Source organism: Capsicum annuum, chromosome 3, assembly GCF_002878395.1.
Source record: "Capsicum annuum cultivar UCD-10X-F1 chromosome 3, UCD10Xv1.1, whole genome shotgun sequence".
NCBI classification, from domain to species: Eukaryota; Viridiplantae; Streptophyta; class Magnoliopsida; order Solanales; family Solanaceae; genus Capsicum; species Capsicum annuum.
In genome coordinates, this window is record NC_061113.1 from 177039520 (window position 1) to 177061185 (window position 21666).

General features: G+C 36.6%; 1 protein-coding gene across 5 annotated transcripts in view; it reads right to left on the reverse strand.

The window, feature by feature from the left end:
• Nucleotides 1-1919: 1919 nt before the first annotated feature.
• Nucleotides 1920-21666, reverse strand: part of LOC107863539 (ATP-dependent 6-phosphofructokinase 4, chloroplastic) — a 46822-nt gene continuing 27075 nt past the window's right edge. For 4 of the 5 annotated variants that reach the window (XR_007053119.1, XM_047408458.1, XM_047408460.1 and 1 more), the window contains 2 exons: nt 3078-3232; nt 1920-2445 (listed from right to left, as the gene is read on the reverse strand). Coding sequence is in view for 3 of the 5 variants with exons in the window: in XM_047408458.1 (XP_047264414.1) it covers nt 2278-2445; nt 3078-3232 (323 nt within the window). In the remaining 2 variants the exon portion in view is untranslated. Of the gene's footprint in view, nt 2446-3077; nt 3233-17708; nt 17752-21666 lie in introns of all 5 variants that reach the window. The other variant, XR_007053118.1, reaches the window with a different exon arrangement.

Below are 21666 nucleotides of genomic sequence, written 5' to 3' on the forward strand. Positions count from 1 at the left end.
ATTATTTAAACAGATATTCTATTTAGTGTAACGTTTGAACTCAATAAAATGAGGTACACACGCAAGGCGCGTACACCTAAACTAGTTTAGTAATATATACAAAGCATTTGACATGATGTAGCAAAAGACAATTAAACATATACCATGAAAGGATGTGGTATAGTGGACGAGGCTGCTCTTTCCTTAATCAGAGGTCTCGAATTTGAATTTCAAGATTCAAATCATAATTAATTTGACCATAACATTTTCAAATATTTTTTAAATATTTTGAATTGTTAATTATTGAGACTCATAATACTTTTTATGTAATTTTTAAATATGTAAATGTTATTTTGAAAAAAAAATTGAAAATTTTATATCCAAATCGACACTGAACATTAATTTTCTCGTCATACTCCAAATCAAGACAAACAAATTGAATTACTTAGAGGGAGTAATTATCAGAGAACCAAAAAACGCCTCTACGTCAAGTTTTGTATATATATAGTCGTCCAGGTGTTTGCAACTAATTTCAACCACAGATAGAGAAGTATTTTTATATGAAAAAGTAAAAATAATCTTGAACAAACAATCTACCAAAAATGAGACTCTCTGACGACCTGCCATTTTCTGGCTACAGAGGAACCTTGAGATTTTACATGTTATAGAGGAGTCATTTGAATGAAATCTGGGTGAGAATATATTAATCAATTTGTAAGATCAGTCTATAGGCTGCCCCATTTTTTCTTTTCTGTTAGGAAAAAAGGTCAAAAATAGCTCTCTACTTTAATTTAATAATTACATTTACCCTTAATTATACTATGAATTAGAAATACCCTTCCGATAAAAAACTTAACAAACATACCTTTCTATTTAATGACTTTCCACCATGGACTTACTTTTTAATATATGATGTGGCTTATACTTGGTGAGGTGGCTGCCACGGGTCATTCCACCTCACGACCTTTTTGAAAAAAAAAAAAAAAAAGAACCAGTACTCCATTTTAACTATCCCAAACTTGGGACTTTGCTGCTAACTTGCTATGGCGATGGAGGAATCCAACACCAGTTATAGGAAGTTGAAGGTGAAAACTCAGACTCCGACAAGGACCAAAACTGGGAAGATTGGGAAAACGGAGACGAAGAAGATGATGCTATGAACTCAAAGTTGCTTTGCTTGTTCTGTGACTCCACCTATGGTTCCAGTAATGTCCTCTTTGAGCACTGCGTATCTGCACATCGGTTCCATTTCAACACGCTCAGGACTACTCTCGTTTTGGATTTCTATGGCTGTTTTAACCTCATTAATTACGTTAGGTCAAAGGTATTCCATTTTCTTTCTTTTTTTTGAAAAAGGTGGTGAGGTGAAATGTCACGTGACAACTACCTTTCTCAAGTATAAGTCACATCAGATATTAAAAAGTTCATAGTAAAAAACCAAGTATAAGTAACATCAGATATTAAAAAGTTCATAGTAAAAAACCGTAAAACAAAAGGGCATGTTTGTTAAGTTTCTTAATAGAAAGGATATTTCTAACCCCATAGTATAACTAGAGGTAAATGTAACTATTAAACTAGAGGGTTATTTTTGACCCTTTTCCCTTTCTTTTAAGCTTCAATTGTCATGCTTAATCCATGGTTAAACCGGCGCTAATAGTTGTGAGAACTGATATGTACCAGTTCACAAATGTGAATTAAATAAATTGCCACTAAAAATATACAGAATCAAACGCTTAAAAGAGCCCACTCTGCAAAGCCGAAAGCACACAACACACTATATAATATAGGTGATGCAGTACAACTCCTCTAAAATGTGCATTAACTTGTCGCCACTCTTCCAATAGCACATGATGAATCATGAAGGTACAGGTCTCGAAGTATAACAAAAGAAGAACCACTACTACAATGCCTAAATTTCTGTTTATCAAGATTCCAAAGAATGAATTCAAATATAAAAAAATAAAAGAACAAATAGTTTTTAAACTAAATGACTGAAAAGCACTTCATATCCAGTACAGCTAGTATTAAGGTCGTAAGTGGCAACAAAAAGCAGACTATAATCTTCCACATTGAATAATCTCTCTTTTCCTACCTAGAAAAGAAAAAAAAACGAAAAAAAAAAACAAAGGTATTGGATGTGTGGCGACAACTGTACACTAAATATTTTGATATGGATAAAAAATATTCAACTACTTTCCTCTTCAGAACTGGGCAACTACAGCTCCCAACAAATTAGACTTGAAATAAATATCTAGTTGATAAGAATGTTTGTGGAGAGAAACTACAGGATGATAAAATCTATATAGAATTAATCTGCATATTGTTAATTGCATCAATAGTCTGTTTATCAACTTTTTCCCTCACGGTCTGACAATGATGAACGAAACTTGGTTGATTAGTAGAGGCAAGAAGTCGTGCCCACATCCTGCCTGTTATGTTCACGGTGTTTGTAGTCTCAGTGACACGCTGCAATCAAACATCAGGGCATAAACATTAGATCTTCATGGAGACAGTTAACACACACAAACAAACCCCCCCCCCCCCCCCCCCCACCCCAAAAAAAAAAAAAGACAATACACCGGCAAACCTCACAAAAGCATGAAATTGTTCAAAAAAATTCTATGAGAATAACAACTCCTAAATATCCACAAGCAAACTCAGTTTTAAAGTCACTGCACACAAGCTTCAGCATGCCTCTTTAATTCTACAAGCAACTCCAACTAAATTTCTAAGAACGCCTATTTAAAGGATGATAATCATCCTCGTACCATACGGAGGTTTACATACCTCTCATTAAGTTGGTGGAAAAGCTTCACTGGTTTTGATTGACAAGTAACATAATCCAGGTTAGTATAGATTATTCAACGAGAAAAACCCGTGGATGGAAAAAAGCTAGAATAACAAATTTCCACGACCAGTTGAAGCAGAATACTAATATATCACTAACAACATACTTTTTTAGGACAGCTACATCAACCAACTTTGATGTCTCACTCCTAAATTAGTTGGTGTCTGCCTCAAATGAATCCTTTTTATCCAGTCTACTCCAATCAATTAACTTCAATTCAATAAATTAATACATGCACAAATAGGCTTACATTAATTGGAATATACGCATGTCTGCTGTTTACAGGTCCAACTGTGAAGCCTGTGAATCCAGCCATTGCTCCATGGACAGCACTTTGTGCAAGAAGTGTACAGTAGATGTTATCTGATGCATTGCTTGGAATTGCTCGAATCATGTAAGTAGGGTCTGTCGATAACAAATGAGTGCAGAACATAATATGAACAAAAGCAATGACGTAATAATTGATTGATGTAAAGGAATTTATGGAATCATATAGCTTTTCGACTTTCAGAAGACGTAACGCAATAACAACAAATGGTTTGCACAAACAAATTAAAGAAGCCTCAAATACTCTCATTACTAGTTTTGATATTTCAACTTTGGAATACTAACGAGAAAGAAAAGCCTGAAAGTAGAACACTTTTATGCTTCAATTCTAACACTTCCACAGAAAATAACCGAACACCTACTGAAGTATCAATCAACAAAAGTATCTTAAAACTGTAACACAACTAATAGATTTGTCAAAGGTTTGAACATACAGGCAACATTATTAAGAATCATCTTCTGCTTATTATATAATTTTTTTGATCCTCAAGCTGAAGATGGAAATTCTTTGTATCAACCACGGACAGTTTAGAAATAAATTTGTCAGTGACAATTCCTCCTCATATTGCTGTTTTACCAAACAACTTCTTTTAAAAAAATTCAAACAATCCTATTTCCCTCTATGCTCTCATTTTTGCTTCCCAACTGATAGAAGAACCTTCTCAAGGGGAAGTACCCAAAAAGACTATGAGTTAACAACTAGCACAACATTTTGGTCTTTCATCTCCCCCTTCCCCCCCAATTTTGCATTTTTCCGAATGACTTTACAGGAATACACATCCATAGGGAAAATTTCCTGTTTCTCTGTCTTTGTTGCAAAATGATAATCACCTTCGTCAAATGAAAATATTCCTCAATTTATTAATGTCATATTATTTGATTACATAGGGCCTAATCCTAGAGGCGGATCTAGCATCTGAAGTTTACGGATGCCACTGTATTTGACACACACCTACCACTAACGACTAAGGTAGAATTTTGGGAGTGGAGTACTTCGGTCAGTTCAATCTATTTTGGGTTAATCCGGTTCAGTTTAAAATAAATTTTGATTCACAAATAAACCACGTGATCACCACAATAAACTTGGTCCAACTCGACCTAGTTCTCTTGATTAAAATTCGATTGAATAAAATGAAAAGAAACATAAAAAGGGAAAAATAACATTTTCAAATAGGCAGTTACACCCCTTCAATTCAGAGATAACGTACTTAAATCATAGTCATAAGAAATAGCTATCTATTGATAATTCTTTAAGAAAAACTGGGTAAAGAAACTTCAGTAAGGGAAATTCACCCTTTTCAACAACGCCGCAAGGAAACAGAAATATTTCTGTTACTGTGATTCATACCTCAGTGAACAAATTTTAATCATAACTATAAGAGTTCTCGAACTATAGAATCAACAGTTATCATAGTGTGAAAGAAGCTAATCAATTAGCATGAATAAGCCTTTGACATGCTGCCGACCTATTCTTAATTATTGAAAAACATTGAGGAAAAAATTAATGAGGAAAAAATTAAGACTCGAGAGACATTCCATATGAATCATAAAAGATGCATTACGTAGAGGAGGGATTGTAAATGTCAATACAAAAGAGATACTCCAATTGTATGTTTGGGGTTGCGGGGGCTGATAACGTGTTATAAAATAAAAAGTAATGCAAAAGTAACAACGCAAGAAGAGAGAGAACTACTGTTATTACTTTTCCGTCATTTCCTTTTCGTATATCTCTTAATACATATAAAAGTGTTAATAAGCCAACTTACTTGGGTACAAAGTATTTTGGGGAGCCCGTTATCTTGGGCACAAAGCTATCCACTTTCTTAGGCATAAAGGATGTCACATGGACATACAATATACAACACTCTTGAATGCTCATGTAAAAGAAAAATTCTAGTGAAAGAAAAAATATACATAGTTATTTGTAATAGCTATTATCTCAGCATTATTCGAAGAAGCAGCAACAATAGACTAGTTTCTAGATTGCCATGAACCATGATATAGCAATACCTCTGTATGTAAACAGATAGCCTGTTTGAGATCGAGCTTTATGTGGGTCACATAAATAACTTGCATTTACATGGCCAACAAGATCTGCAATCTGCATTATCTTCGTTAGTATAAAACAGACTCGTATCAATGGTCCCCTTTAGATATCGCAATATATGCTTAACTCCGTTCCAATGTTTTCGCGTAGGAGAAAGGACTATATCTTACTAGCAAATTAACAGAAAATGTTATGCCAGGTCTTGTAGCATTAGCAAGATACATAAGTGCACCAATTGCACTGAGAATATGGTACTTTAAAACCAAGAAGCTCCTCATTTTCTTCGTGAGGTTGGAACGGACCTTTCCTCACTTCAAGTGATCGAACAACCATTGAAGTACTTAAGGATATGCCTTGTCCATATAAAACTATTTCAAAATCTTCTCAGTATAGGCAGTTGGATAGATGAAGATTCTATCTGCTAAATGTTCAATTTGCAGACCAAGACAATTTTTTCTTTCCAAGATTTTTCATCTCAAATTTTTTCGTTAGATACTCAATCGTGTTTTGAACCTCTTCTAGTGTTTCAATGAGATTTATAAACAGAAAGTACAAAAAAACTCTAATGTTGTTTTCTTAAGAAAAGTACAAAGACAAATGACATCGTTTATATAACCTTCATTTACCAATTGCTCAGTGAGTGCTTATACCACATGTGCACTGACTATCTTAGACCATATAATGATTTTTATAATTTGATTGAGTACATATATCGAGACTTTAAACTATATCCTTCAAGCATTTTAAATCCTTCTGGGACTTTCATATAAATTTCATTATCAAGTGAGCCATAGAGATGAGTTGTAACCACATCCATTAGACGTATTTCAAGATTTTCATGTACAACTAAACTGATGAGATATCAAAATGTTATTGCATTCATAACGGGTGAATATGTTTCTTCATAGTTAACACTAGGTCTTTGAGAGAATACTTACGCAACAAGGCGTGCTTTGTATCTTACAATTTCATCTTTTTTTCGCACAAAGACTCATTTATAGACAACTGACTTTACACCATCATCCCTTTGGACTATAGCCAACTGACTTTACACCATCATCCCTTTGGACTACTGGTCCAAGAACCTCACATTTAGCGAGTTCAATTAATTTAATTACCACTTGCCATTTTGATCGATCACATCTTTGTCGACATTTTTTGATAGATAGAGGTTTAAGATCCTCACAGTCTTGCATAATGTTAAGTGCAACGTTATATGCAAAAACATTATCCACCATAATTTTTTATCAATTCAAATTTATCCCATTACCAGTAGAACTTATTAATAGTTCTTTACTCACCGGGTTCACTAATTTCTTTAGGAATATTAGGATTAACCAGATCTTGAATCTGATAATGAGATTCTTTTATAATGTCATCTTGATCATTTTCCATGCTTCATTTTCTAGGATATTTTTAGTTGGAACCCAATGGTCTACCATGCTTCAAGCGTGTATGAGATTAGAAGCTTTGACATTAGTAGATGATCCTATTGGGCCATCAATTCGAATAAGCACTTCACTATAGGGATATGTAACTTAGTTGTCCTTTTCAAATCAGTAAATGTTTCTGAAATTTCATTTTCTATTTTCTATTTTTTGTAAGTGGGTGATCTTGTGGACCTCTTATTCACATATAGGGCACGTGGATCAAAATGAGCTAACGATGAAACTTTCCATGTTTTCAATTCCTTTATCTCTCCCTCTAATTACAAAAATTTGTTTCATCGAATCGACAATCTGCAAATCAAGTAGTGCATTTTCAATGGTTCAAGACAGCAAATTATGGAAGGTGAATCAAACCCAACACAAATTCCTAACCTCTTTCAGGGCCATCTTAGTACACTGTGGTGGTGCTATTGGCATTTATACAGCCTATCCAAAAATTCATAGATGAGCAATGTGAGAAATATAAGAAAGAGTATTATTGAGTTGTTGTGTATCTAAATTATGACATTGAGACCCTATTTATAGTCTAGACACTACATTAGACTCCTTTTCCAACTAGGACACTGACATCGCAATCCCTTCAAAGTAGGGTTCTACATACTATTCTTGTTCTTACTCATAATATTCTACCACTCACCCTCAAGTTGGTGCATACAAGTCATATGTATCGAGCTTGTTACAAATGTAATTAATACGAGGACCAGGGAGGGACTCGGTGAAAATATCTGCAAGTTGATCACTCGATTTCAAAAATGTTGTAACTATCTCTGGAAAATATCTTCTCTCTCACAAAGTGACAATCAATCTTAATGTGCTTAGTCCTCTCATGAAATACTGAATTTGATGTGATATGAAGAGTCGCTTGGTTATCACCCACAAGATCCATTTCACTGGTTTCTCCCAATTTTAACTCTCTCAACAACTATTTAACCCAGACTAACTGACAAGTGGCTACTGCCATTGCTCGATATTTTGCTTCTACACTAAATCGAGCAACCACACTCTGTTTCTTACTCTTCCAAGACACCAAATTACCTCCAACTAAAACACAATATCCAGATGTAGAACGTCTATCACAAGGTGATCCTGCCTAATCAGCGTCTATTGATCCAACAATCTGCTCATGACCTCAATCCTCGAAGAGTAGTCCTTTACCTGTAGCTGACTTAATATATCGTCTAATGCAAACAACTGCATCACAATGACTATCACTGGGAGAACTCATAAATAGACTTCAACACACACATGATAGTAAATGTCAGGTCTGGTCACTATGAAATAATTCAACTTACCAACTAGACACCTATATCTTCCAGGATCATTAAGTGGCTCCCCCCGGCCTAGCAGGAGGTTAGTATTAGAATCCATAGTAGTGTCAATAGGTTTACATCCCAATCATTCCAGTCTACTTGAGAAAGTATAAGGCATAATTGCGATGCGACATAACAATACTTGATCTAGACTGAGCAACTTCAATACCTAAAAGATACTTCAATCTGCCGAGGTCTTTAGTCTAATACCATCTTGATCATTGCCAATAATAACGATATTATCAACGTAAACCTCCAAATAAATATATTGATTTGGAGAAGAATGTCGATAAAACACAGAGTGACCTGCTTCACTACAAATCATGCCAAACTTTTGAATTATTGTGTTGAAATTTCCAAACCAAGTTCAAGGAGATTATTTTAAACCATAAAGTGACTGATGCAATCGACACACCAGACTAGACTCCCCTGAGAAACAAACCATGTGGTTGCTCCATATAAACTTCCTCCTCAAGGTTACCATGGAGAAAAGCTTTAATATCCAACTGAAAAAGAGGCCAGTGTTGAAGAACAGCCATGGATAGAAAAAGGGAAATAGATGTTATTTTAGCCTTGGGAAAGAAAGTATCACTATAGTCAAGCCCAAATATCTGAGTGTACCCCTTGGCAACAAAACGAGCCTTAAGTCGATCAATTTGGCCGTCTAGATCAACTTTCAATGCATAAACCTAACCAAAAGTTGATTTACTTTGAAGGGAGAGGAACAAGCTCTCAATTACCACTCGTGCAGACATATCGTCAATCATAGCCTGTCGCCATCTTAGATGAGAAAGTGCTTTTTTTGTAGACTTAGGAATGGAGACAGAAGACAAAGATGATAAGCATAATGGGGTGATGGTAGATGATGATAACTTAAAAGGGTATAATAAGGATTAGTATTACGAGTAGATCATATACCTTTTCGAAGTTCATTCGAAGGAGACAGTCTGTTGTAGGTGTAGGTTCAGGTGCAGGAAGGGAATCATCTGAGCCTGATGCTGTACGTAGACGACGATGATAAGTCAGGAGTAGCGGTACTGTAGATATAGTTGTAGAAGGTATTGTAGATTCCTCAAAATCGGTGCAGGTAAGACTAATGGAACTATGGATGTAGATGTAAAAGTAACGGTAGAATCCTCAAAAGTCAAACATGTTAGGATGATCAGGATCAAAAGAAGATGGTAAAGTAAGGTTGATATTCAAAGAATGAGACATTGGCTGACATAAAGTACCGATGAAGATCAGGTGAGTATCAACGATATCCCTTTTGTACTCGAGAATAACCAAAAAAGACATATTTGAAAGCACGAGGGGTTAATTTACCTTTTCCTAGGATGAAGTTATTTACAAAACATGTACTACTAAAGACACGAGGAGGAAGAGAGTATAGAGGTGACTAAGGAAACAATATTGAATAAGGAATTTGATTTTGAATGGATGGTGAGGGCATCCAATTAATTAAATAGCAAGATGGGACAACACTATCGCCCCAAAAACAAAGTGGGAGTGGGAAATAGGATTGAATGAGAAAAGTGCGAGCAGTCTCGATGAGGTGCCTATTCTTCCTCTCCGCTACTCCATTTTGTTGAGGGATATACAGACAGGATGTGTGATTAATAATTCCTTGATGAGTCATAAATTGTTGAAATTGGGAGGACATATTCTAAGGCATTATCACTACGAAAGGTACAAATAGATACATTGAATTGATTTTGTATTTCAGCACAATAACTCTTGAATATAGGAAATACTTCAAAGTGATCTTTCATTAAGAAAATCCAAGTACATCTTCAATAATCATCAATAAAGCTAACAAAATAATGAAACCCTAAGGTTGAAGTGATTCTACTAGGACCCCCAAGTATCAGAGTGAACTAAGGAAAAGATAGACTGCACGATCTCAGTACTACGTTGAAAGGTAGTTCGAATGTGTTTCCCAAGTTGGCACGACTCACAATCTAATGTGGATAGAGTAGACAAACTAGGCACCATCTTTTGTAGTTTGAACAAACTAGGATGTCCTAACATTTGTGAATTACATTCGAAAAATTTGTAATTAAACATGTTATGAAGGAGTTAGGAGAGGTAAGATAGTAGAGGTCTTGTGATTCATATCCTACACCAATTGTTTGTCCCGTACTACAGTCATGCGTGATAGAAGAGCCCTCAAGAAATAATATGCCCCAATTTAGGGCACGAGTCAAACGATTGACCAATGCAAGATTAAAAGGACAACCAGGGACATAAAGAACAGAATTTAAAGTGATAAAGAGGATAGAGAAGTAGCTTTTCCAGTTGCTTGTTTGGTTACCGTTGGCTAAAGTGACAGCGGGGAGAGACTGTGCATAAACAGTATTAGGAAGTGATTTATCACCAGAAATATGATTAGAAGCGTCAGAGTCCACAACCCATTATCCAAAGGTAGGAGATTGTACAGTTGAGACTACGGGTAGAGATATTTGTTTGCTTGCTCAAAACTGAAGATAGTCATTATATTTCTTTTCAGATAAATACACCCATTGATTACCTATGGTACTAGACTGAACAACATGAACATTTTTAGGTGATCGACCATATAGAGAATATCATATGCCACGAGCATGTCCAAGCCTATTACAATAACTACACTTGGATCGAGAATAGCATACATCACGAGTTTGGCCAAGTCTTTTACCATAACTTCACCTGGTCAAGATCTTTCAAAATGACCTCCCCCTCGTCGATTCTTCATGGAATGTGACGTTTGATTTTCTGATCTCCTCATTAAGGGTTTAGACTTAATCATAGGACTAAACTGACCAAAAATTTTGGAAATGTGTTGCCGGAATCTGGAAAAAAATGTTGATGTTGCCAGAAAACTAGATTTGATAGCCAAAAGTTGCTCAGAATAAGAATATAATTCTATAGTCGGCCTCGAAATGAAAAGGCGATTCTACTAGAAAAAAAACTACTGAAAAAGTGGTCGGGAAACGTCGCACGCGCTGGCGCGTGAACCTGACGCACCCGCCAGAGATTTTCTTCTGGCAGCGCGTGTGAAGGCGTGAGGTACACCTGTTTTTGGTGAGAACTGAGGTTTGCTCGCATGAAAGTTTCGAACCTGGTGGTGGTGTTGGTTTTAGAAGAACACCAACCGAAAAGATTATTATATGGGCAGCTACTGCACAGTGACAACTGATTTCGGTAGAATGATGCACAATGAATTTTTTTCTCACGAATGCTCTGATACCATGTGAGAAATATAAGAGAGAATGTTATTGAATTGTTGTGTATCTAAATTATTACATCGAGACTCTATTTATAGGACACTAAATTAGACTCATTTTCCAGCTAGGACACTGACATTATAATTCTTTTCTAAGTAGGATTCTACATACTATTCATATTCCTATTCATAGTCTAACTACCAATATTTGGTTCATGACCAAAAACTAATAGTGACAAAGTATTTATTATAATGAGTCAGTCTGAGACAAATAAGTGATGTTGCATTTGAGATGGCATGACCCCAAACGAAAGTGGACAATTTAATTTTCATAAGTAGTGGTCTTGCTATCAGTTGTAGGCGCTTAGTAAATAACTAAGCAAGCCCATTTTGAATATGAACATGAGTGACGAGATTTCAACTTGTATCTCAACTGATAAACAATAATCATCAAAAGCTTGAAATGTAAATTCTCCAGAGATGATTACCGAAGAAGGAGGATTACCTTATTACATTCCGTAGTTCAGTGGCCGAGACTCGGATAGACTTTTTGCTCCTTAGGAAGCGTGATAAAGCGTTATATAAAGACTGTAAAGTCATACCTAGCGAGAATCTTTCGACTCAACATAGGTTGTTGGTGATGGGCTTGGTAATCAATAAGGGCAGAAAGAAGAGGGGTGTGGAGGCTCGGCCCAGGATTAAGTGGGGTAGCTTGACTTTGGCTAGTGCTTTGGAGATGGAGGAGACGTTGAGGAACAGGAGGAGACTTGGAAGAGTAGAGGGGATGTCGATAGCATGTGGGAAACGACTGTCGGTTGCATTAGGGAGACCGCTAAAGAGGTGTTGGGTGTCTCGAGAGGTCGATCTGGTAAACATCGAGGGGACTGGTGGTGGAACGAAGAGGTTAAGAGGAACGTCGAGTCTAAGAAAGTGGCTTATGCTAAGTTGGTTGAGAGCAAGGATGATGAAGAGAGACAGGCGAATAAGGATGAGTATAAGGTAGCTAGGAGAGGCTAAGTTAGCGGTCACGACGACTAAGGTGGCAGCTTTTGGGAGCTTGTATGCAGCTTTAGAGGAGAAAGGCGGGGATAACAAGTTGTATAGGCTTGCCAAGGCCAAGGATCGGAGGGCTCGTGACCTTGACCAAGTGAAGTGCATCAAGGGAGATGATGTACTGTGTTGGTTGAGGATGCCCTCATTATGAAAAGGTGGCAGTCCTATTTTCATAAATTTTGAACGATGAAGGGGGCAAAGGTTTCGTGTTGGGGGACTTGGAGAAATCTGAGAAGTGTCGCGACTATGGTTATTGTGGGCGCATCAAGGTTGAAGAGGTCAAGGAGGCTATTCGCAGGATGCGTCTGGGTAGGGCGATGGGGCCAGACGAGATTCCAGTGGATTTTTGGCACTGGCGGGGCAGGTTTGGAGTGGTTGACAAGGTTGTTTAACATCATTTTTAGAGCGGCGAAGATGCCTGAAGCGTGGAAGTGGAGTACGATGATTCCATTGTATAAGAACAAGGGAGACGTCTAGAGTTGCAACAACTATAGAGGTATTAAGTTGCGGAGTCATACTATGAAGGTTTGGGAAAGGGTGGTAGAGTTGAGGCTGAGAAGGAGCGTGACTATCTCTGAGAATCAGTTCGGTTTCATGCCAGTTTGCTCGAATACTGAAGCCATTCACCTTGTGAGGAGATTAGTAGAGCAGTTTCTGGAGACAAAGGACCTCCACATGGTGTTTATTGATTGTGAGAAGGCATATGACAGAGTTCTCGGGGAGATTCTGTGGAGGTGCTTGGAGGCTAGAGGGGTGCCCATGGCGTACACTAGGTCGATTCAGGACATGTATGATGGCGTGAAAACTCGGGTGAGGACGGTAGGGGGAGGATTCGGAGCACTTTTCAGTTTTGATAGGATTGCATCAGGGATGGACTCTTAGCCCTTTTTTATTTGCCTTGGTGATGGATGTTTTGACGCGACATATTCAAGGGGAGGTGCCTTGGTGTATGTTATTTGTTGATGATGTGGTACTGATTGACGAAACTCGGGGAGGAGTTAATGATAAAGGATTTCACTTAAGCAGGACTAAGACGAAGTACTTGGAGTGTAAGTTTAGTGATGTATCGCAGAAGGCTAATGTGGTTGTGAAGGTGGACTCTCAGGCCATTCAGAAGAAGGAGAGTTTCAAGTATCTAGGGTCTATAATTCAGGGTAATGGTGATATTGACGAGGATGTCACGCATCGTATTAGGGCAGGGTGGTTGAAATGCAGGCTTGTTTCGGGAGTCCTATGTGATAAGAAGGTGCCCCCAAAGCTTAAAGGAAAGTTCTACAGAGTGACAGCCCAGTCGGCTATGTTGTATGGAGCAGAGTATTGGCCAGTTAAGAACTCCCACATTCAAAAGTTAAAGGTGGCGGAGATGAGGATATTGCGATGGATGGGCCATACCAGAAAAGATAGGGTAAGAAATGAGATTATTCAGGAGAAGGTGGGAGTGGCCTCAGAGGAGGACAAAATACGAAAAGTGAGGTTATGTTGGTTCGGACATGTGATGGGGAGGGGCTCTGATGCTCTAGTGCGGAGGTGTGAGATACTGGCTATGGATGATTTTAGGCGGGGTAGAGGTAGGCCGAAGAAATATTGAAGGGAGGTGATTAGACATGATATGGAACAGTTACAGCTTACGGAGGACATGACCTTGATAGGAAGGTGTGGAGGACGCGGATTAGGGTAGAGGGTTAGGGGGTGAGAGTGTGTCGGTAACAATAGGGGAGTGTTCTTTATTTGTGAATGCAGTTTCCTATTCGTGGTGTTGAGTGATGTCTATGGTTCCGGATAGATAGTTTTTAGGTTTATCTTGTGGTTGTAGTATTATATTATGGCTAGTAGTGTTGGTTTATTTTGTAGACTGTACTAGTTTATATGCATTTATGTTCTGTGTTTGTTATACTGCTATCGGTCCTAAGCCTGGGGTCGATCAGAAACAGCCTCTCTACTTCATCTGAGGTAGTGGTATGGTTTGCGTACACTCTACCCTCCCCAGACCCTACTATGTGGGAATACACTGGGTATGTTGTTGTCGTTGTTGTATCAAGATGATTACCCTTAACGGGATAATCTAGAAATTGTGTCATTAATCATATTGTTTGTGTCAATAACTTTGCAAACGCCAAGTAACAAACAATAAGAGGCACACATGAGACCATATTGAAGATGCATCTATTAGGACCATAAAATATTTGAACCCACTAGAGGCGTGAATAGGCCCATATATATCCTTTGTACGCGTTCTAAAAAATTAGGGGATTCAATGCCAACCCTCATTGGTGATGGCCTAGTAATCAACTTGCTTTGATAACAAGCAGCACATTAGAATTCATCACTTATAAGAATCTTCATGTTTGTTATGGATGACTATTTGAATTTTCAATGATTCTCTCATCTTTATTGATCCGAGATGACCTATTCGGTCATGCCAAAGCATAAAAGTATTCAAATTAGTGAACTTTTGATTTACAAAAGAATATGCTTCAATTGTACTAATTTCTACATAATATTAGGCAAAAGCCTAAGTTGGCGATTTCTCCATTACATATTTCTGACCTGAGACAATCTTGGAAATACCAAAATATTCAATATTTACTTCATTTATTATCCCAACATGATATCTATTTTCGTGGATATCTTTAAAACTTAAAAAGTTTCTTGGGGATTTATAAGATAGTCATGCATCTTCTATAACAAGTTTCATTCCCTTAGACGAAAATATAGTAGCTCTTCCGGAGCCTTCGATCAATTCCGAATAATAGAAATTGTTAATATTTGCTTTTCTCCTAAGCAAGTAAGAAAAGTATTTCTCATCTTTGAATATGACGTGTGTTGTTCCACTATTAATTACACAAATATCTACATGATTGATAACAAATCCAATAAAATTTGAGAAACATCCATATATTCTTCAAGATGAAAAATACAAAGTAAACATTATAGTACTATTACTAAGCAAAGCATTACATAAACTTTATTTATTTACAATACTAAGGAAACACAATCATACCTGTTAAACACAAACAACATAAATGAAACATATTTAGACATTACAGATCCATCATCAATCAGGTGACCTATTCTTTTCTTCAGGATAATCAAACAAATTTGCTACATCTAGATGCATGGGCCCAACATTATCTTCAGAGATAATACTTGCTTCTCATTATTATTCATCTTCTTCAGTGATGCTTGATAAAGTTTGACCAGGTGTTTTGGCATTTTGGCATATAACAGGTGTGACCAGCGGCCTTTTCCTCCACATCGATAACATTTATTTTCTGAGTTTTCTTCTGCACCGTTTCATGCATTTCATCCTTCTTCTTACACTATTGGTAGTGAAGATCATTATTTGGTACAAGAAGATCACCATGACTAAAATTTCTTCCTCGACCACGATCATGACCTTCACCATGCTTAAATTGGTGAAAAATTGTCTCATTCACTTCGAGGAATGAAATATAACCAGTAGGTCAATTTTCATTGTTTTTCATTAATAGGTCATTATGTTGCTCAACAACAAGAATATATGAGATTAATTCCGAATATTGTTTGGATCCCATTTCTCAGGAGACAAAAAAAGTGGAGAATATTTTCTCCAACATATCATGGTTAACTATATTTTCTCCGCATAAACTTTAACTGTAAAATAATTCTAAATATGGAAGAAATATACTCATTGATAGATTTAAAATCTTGCAGCGTAAAATGAATCCACTCATAATGCACCTATGGAAGAACGATCATCTTCATGTAGTAATACGCTATATATATCTTTTAAATTATTCCACAGTACAAGAGGATCCTTAATAGTGAGATATTCCATTTTTCAACCCTCATAATGGTGATGGCGGAGAAATAGCATTGCCTTAGCATAATCTTGATTTGATGTCTGCTTTGCCTTTGATGGCGTCTACCAGACCTATCACCTCAAGATGAATTTCGACATCCAGTGCCCAAGATAAATAGTTTTTGCCCCATATATCCAGCGCAAGAGATTTAGAAAGATTTGACATTATTTATCAAAAGAAAGTCCATATCGTTAATACTTTAAAAGTATTTGCTCGAGATGGAAGAGTCGTGTTAATGATGTGTTACTAAATAAAAATTAATGCACAAATAAATAACACAAGAAGAGAGAGGGAGAACTACTGTTATTACTTTTCTTTGACTTCTTTTTTGTATCTCTCTTAATTAGAGTGCGGCTATTTATAAGCCCAAACATACTTGGACATAGAGTATTTTGTGGGGTCCTTATCTTGGCACAAAACAGCTAACTTTCTTGGATTGTACGTGATTGGGCTTTATGTGGGTCAGATGAATAACCTGTATTTGTATGACTAAAAAGATTTGCACTATCTTTGTTAGTCTAAAATAGGCCCAAATCAATGGTTCCCTTTACATATCACAATATATTCTTAACTTCATTCCAATGTCTTCATGTAGGGGAAGAATTATATCTCACAAGCAAACTAACATAAAATGCTACTTGCGTTAACAAGATACATAAGTGCACTAATTGCACTGAGATATGGTTCTTCAAGACCAAGAAACTCCTCATTTTCTTCTTGAGGTTGAACTGAATCTTTACTCACTTTAAGTGATCGAACAACCATTGGAGTACTTAATGGGGTAAATTTTCATAATTAATGTCGAATCTTTCTAAACTTGAATTTCTTGCCCTAAATATATCGGGCAAAAGCCATCTATCTTCGACACTAGATATTGAAATTTATCTTGATGCGATGGGTCTGGCAAAACACCATTAAAGACAAAAACCGAACATCAAATCAAGACCGTGCCAAGGCAATGATATTTCGTTGTCATCACCTTGATGAGGGTTTAAAATGGAAGTATCTTACCGTTGAGAATCCTCCTTTTGATCAAGACCTCACTGCTAAGAATCATTTTGAACCGCAAAATAATTTAAAAGATAGATATGACCATATGAAGATAGTTATTATTCCACTGGCACGTTATGAGTGGATTCATTAGAGGCCACAAGATTTTCTATTGATTTATGATACAATTCTTTTATGTTTAGAATTTTATCACAATTAAAATTATGAGGAGAAAATATCACTGACCATGATATGTTGGAGAAAACATTCCAACATTCTCCACTTTATCTACCTCGGGTATACTACTGCAACAGCAATACCGAGAGATGGGAGTTTAAAACATATTATGAATTAATTTCACATTTCTTGTTGTTGAACAACATAATGACCTATTAATGAATAACCATGAAAGTCAACCTACTGGTTCTATTCCATTCTCTGAAGTGAATGAGACAAAACCAATCTAAGCGTGGCAAAGGTCGTGGCCCCATTCATGGTCGTGGTCGAGGAAGAAATTCTAATCATGGTGGTCGTCTTGCACCAAATAATAACCTTCACCACCAATAGAGTAAGAAGAAGAATGAAAAGAATGAAATGGTGCAAAAGAAAAATTCAGAAAATAAATGTTATCCATGTGGAGGAAAAGGGCACTGGTCACGTACCTGTTGTACACCAAAACACCTGGTTGAACTCTATCAAGCATCCCTGAAGAAGATGGATAATATTGCAGAAGCAAATTTTATCACTAAAGATAATGTTAAGCCCATGCATCTAGATGTAGCAGAATTCTTTGAACATCTCGAAGGAAAAATAGATCACATGATCAAAGATGGGTCTATAACATTCTAAATATTTTTTCATTCTTGTTGGTTGTGTTAACTAGTATGATTGAGTTCCTCTAGTCCTACAAATAAATAAAGTTTGTGCAGTGCTTTGTTTAGTAATAATATTATAATGTTTACTTTGCCTATATTTTTCATCTTGAAAAATGTTGGTTGTTCCTGATTATTTAGATTAATGATCAATCATGAAGATGTTTATGTGATTGAAAGTGGAACAACGCACGTCATATTTAAAGATGAGAAATACTTTTCTAACTTGCTTAGGAGAAAAGCAAATGTTAACAATTTCTGGTAATTCGAAATTGATTGACGGCTCTACATTTCAACCTAGGGGGACAAAACTTATTATAGAAGACACATTGTTCTTTTCTAAATCCCCAAAAAAACCTGTTATGTGTCAAATATATCTGTGGAGATTGATATCATGTTTTGAGACGATAAATGAAATGAATGTTGAATATTTTGGTATTACCAAAAATACATCGGGTCAGAAATGTGTTATGAAGAAACTGTCAACTGTCTTTTGGCGGGTCCCTTGCATTTTACACCCCAAGGTGTCTTCCTTTTTTTAACTTGCACCCTATCCTATTTATTTTTACAATTTACACTCTAACCTCTTGGGTCCCTTGCATTTTACACCCCAAGGTGTCTTCCTTTTTTTAACTTACATCCTATCCTATTTTTGTTTACAATTTACACCCTAACCTCTTTATTTCCTTACAAAATAGTAAAATCATTTTTTAATTATTTTTTAACGAGGGAAAAATAGGAATAACAATATACTCCCTCCGTTCTATTTTACTCGTTCCAATTTGACATTGCACATTGATTAAGAAAAACAATTAATAACATGACTATTTTACCATAGTACCTTTATTAAATAATCTTTACATTTTAATTTGGAGATAAAACAATTAATACTAAGGGTAAAAAGGGAAAAAAAATTGTCTTGTCTTAATTAATGAAAAATAACAAGTAAAATAAAAAATCGAATTAGGAAATTTAAAACGAGTAAAATGGAACGGAGAAAGTATTATTTTTTAAAATAAATTTATTTAATTTTTAGTGTAACGAACTTTCAAGATATGTTCTTGCATTCACATTTATCATCTAACTATTGTCATGTGATAAGTATTCTCACTTTAATTTGTAACTGCTAAAATTTCGTAGTGGCGTTGCTTCTGAATGGTGAAAGTACGGTGCAGTGAAATTTCTGGAGCCATATCTATATTAATGCAATCATAATCACCTATACTACCTATCAGAAAGAAAATAATAACGTAAAGAAAGGACCAAAATATTGAGGGAAAATAAATAGAATAGCAGTAGTTAAGGATAAAGCAAAAAATATAACACATGAATTGATGGAATTTTGTCTTTAACAATGTCTTCCTATATCACTAGTTCTGCAATATCAATCTTCTCTGAACTCAGATGGCATTCGTTTGGAATTTTCTAAAAATTTGAGTTTGCAAATTTTTCATCTAACTTCCTACACTAAAAATTAAATAAATTTATTTTAAAAAAATAATACTTCCTCCGTTCCATTTAACTCGTACCAAATTTCCTAATTTGATTTTTGATTTCCTAATTTGATTTTTGATTTTACTTGTTATTTTTCATTAATCAAGACAAGACAATTTTTTTTTCCTTTTTACCCTTAGTATTAATTGTTTTATCTCCAAATTAAAATGTAAACATTATTTAATAAAGGTACTATGGTAAAATAATCATATTATTAATTGTTTTTCTTAATCAATGTGCAATGTCAAATTGAAACGAAAAAAATGGAACAGAGGGAGTATATTGTTATTCCTATTTTTCCCTCATGAAAAAATCATTAAAAAAATAATTTTACTGTTTTGTAAGGAAATACAAAGGCTGGGGTGTAAATTGTAGAAAAAAAATAGAATAGGACACCGTGGGGTGTAAAATGCAAGGACCCAAGCGGTTAGGTTGTAAATTGTAAAAATAAATAGGATAGGGTGCAAGTTAAAAAAAGGAAGACACTTTGAGGTGTAAAATGCAAGGGACCCTCTTTTGGCCTATGTTATGCGGAAATTAGTAAATTTAAAGCACACATTATTGTAAACCAAAAGTTTACTGATTTGAATACTTTTGTGTTTTGGCATGACCGAATAGGTCATCCTGGAACAACAATGATGAGAGAAATCATTGAAAATTCAAATGGACATCCATTAAAGAACCTGAAGATTCTTACAAGTGATAAATTTTCATGAGTTGCTTGTTGTCTAGGCAAGTTGATTTTGTATACTTCTTCTTTCGCTAGGATGAAGAGGTTAAGAAGAAAGTGGAAACTAAGAAAGGGGCGTATGCTAAGTCGGTTGAGAGTAAGGACGAAGAAGAGAAGCGGGTAAACAGGAAAGAGTACAAGTTAGCTAGGAAGGAGGCTAAGTTAGCAGTTACGGCGGCTAAGACGGCAGCTTTCGAGAGCTTGTATGCGGGGTTACAAGAGAAAGGAGGGGAAAAAAAGTTGTTTAGACTCGCTAAGGCTAGGAAGAGGAAGGGTTGTGACCTCGACCAGGTGAAGTGCATTAAGGGGGAGGATGGTACAGTGTTGGTGGAGGACGGCTACATTAAGAATAGATGGCAGTCGTATTTTCATAGGCTCTTGAATGACGAAGGGGATAGAGCTATTGTGTAAGGGGAGCTGGAGCACTCAGAGGAGTGTCGGGATTTTAGTTATTGTAGACGTTTTAAGGTAGAAGAGGTTAGAGAGGTTGTTCGCAGGATGCGAAGGGGTAAGGCGACGGGGCCTGATGAGATACCGATGGATTTTTGGAAGTTTTCTGGCGAGGCTGGTTTAAGGTGGTTGACTGGATTGTTTAACGAAATTTTCAAGACGGCGAAAATGCCCGAGGCTTGGAGGTGGAGTACTATGATCCCTCTTTATGAGAACAAGGGTGACATTCAGAGTTGCAATAACTATAGGGGTATTAAGTTATTGAGTCACTCTATGAAGATTTGGGAGAGAGTGGTCGAGGTGAGGCTGAGACAGATAGTGTCTATTTCGGAGAATCAGTTTGGACTTATGCCTGGCCGCTCGACGACGAAGGCAATTCACCTGGTACGGAGGCTGGTGGAACAGTATAGGGAAAGGAAGAAGGACCTGCACATGGTGTTTATCGATTTGGAGAAGGCATACGACAAAGTCCCCAGGGGGTGCTTTGGAGATGAGTGGAGTTCCGGTGGCATATATCAGAGCAATTAAGGACATGTATGATGGAGCTAAAACTCAGGTAAAGATGGCGGGAGAAGACTCAGAGCATTTCACTGTCTTGACAGGATTGCATCAGGGATCTACTTTTAGTCCCTTTTTGTTTGCTTTGGTGATGGATGTGTTGACGCGGCGTATTCAAGGAGAGGTGCCTTGGGGTATGCTTTTTGCAGATGATGTAGTTTTGATTGATGAGACGCGGGGGGTGTGAATGATAAATTAGAGGTGTGGAGACAAACTCTTGAGTCTAAAAGGTTCAGGTTGAGTAGGAGCAAGACAGAGTATTTGGAATGCAAGTTTAATGACGTGAGGCTGGAGAATGAGGTGGTAGTGAAGTTGGAATCAAAGGTGGTATGTAAGAGGAATAGTTTTAAGTATCTCGGGTCCGTGATTCAGGGTAACGGTGAGATTGACGAGGATGTCTCGCATCGTATTAGGGCGGGATGGATGAAGTGGAAGCTCGCTTCGGGGGTGTTGTGTGATAAGAATTTGCCTTTAAGCTTGGGCGGCACCTTCTTATCACACAACACCCCCGAAGCG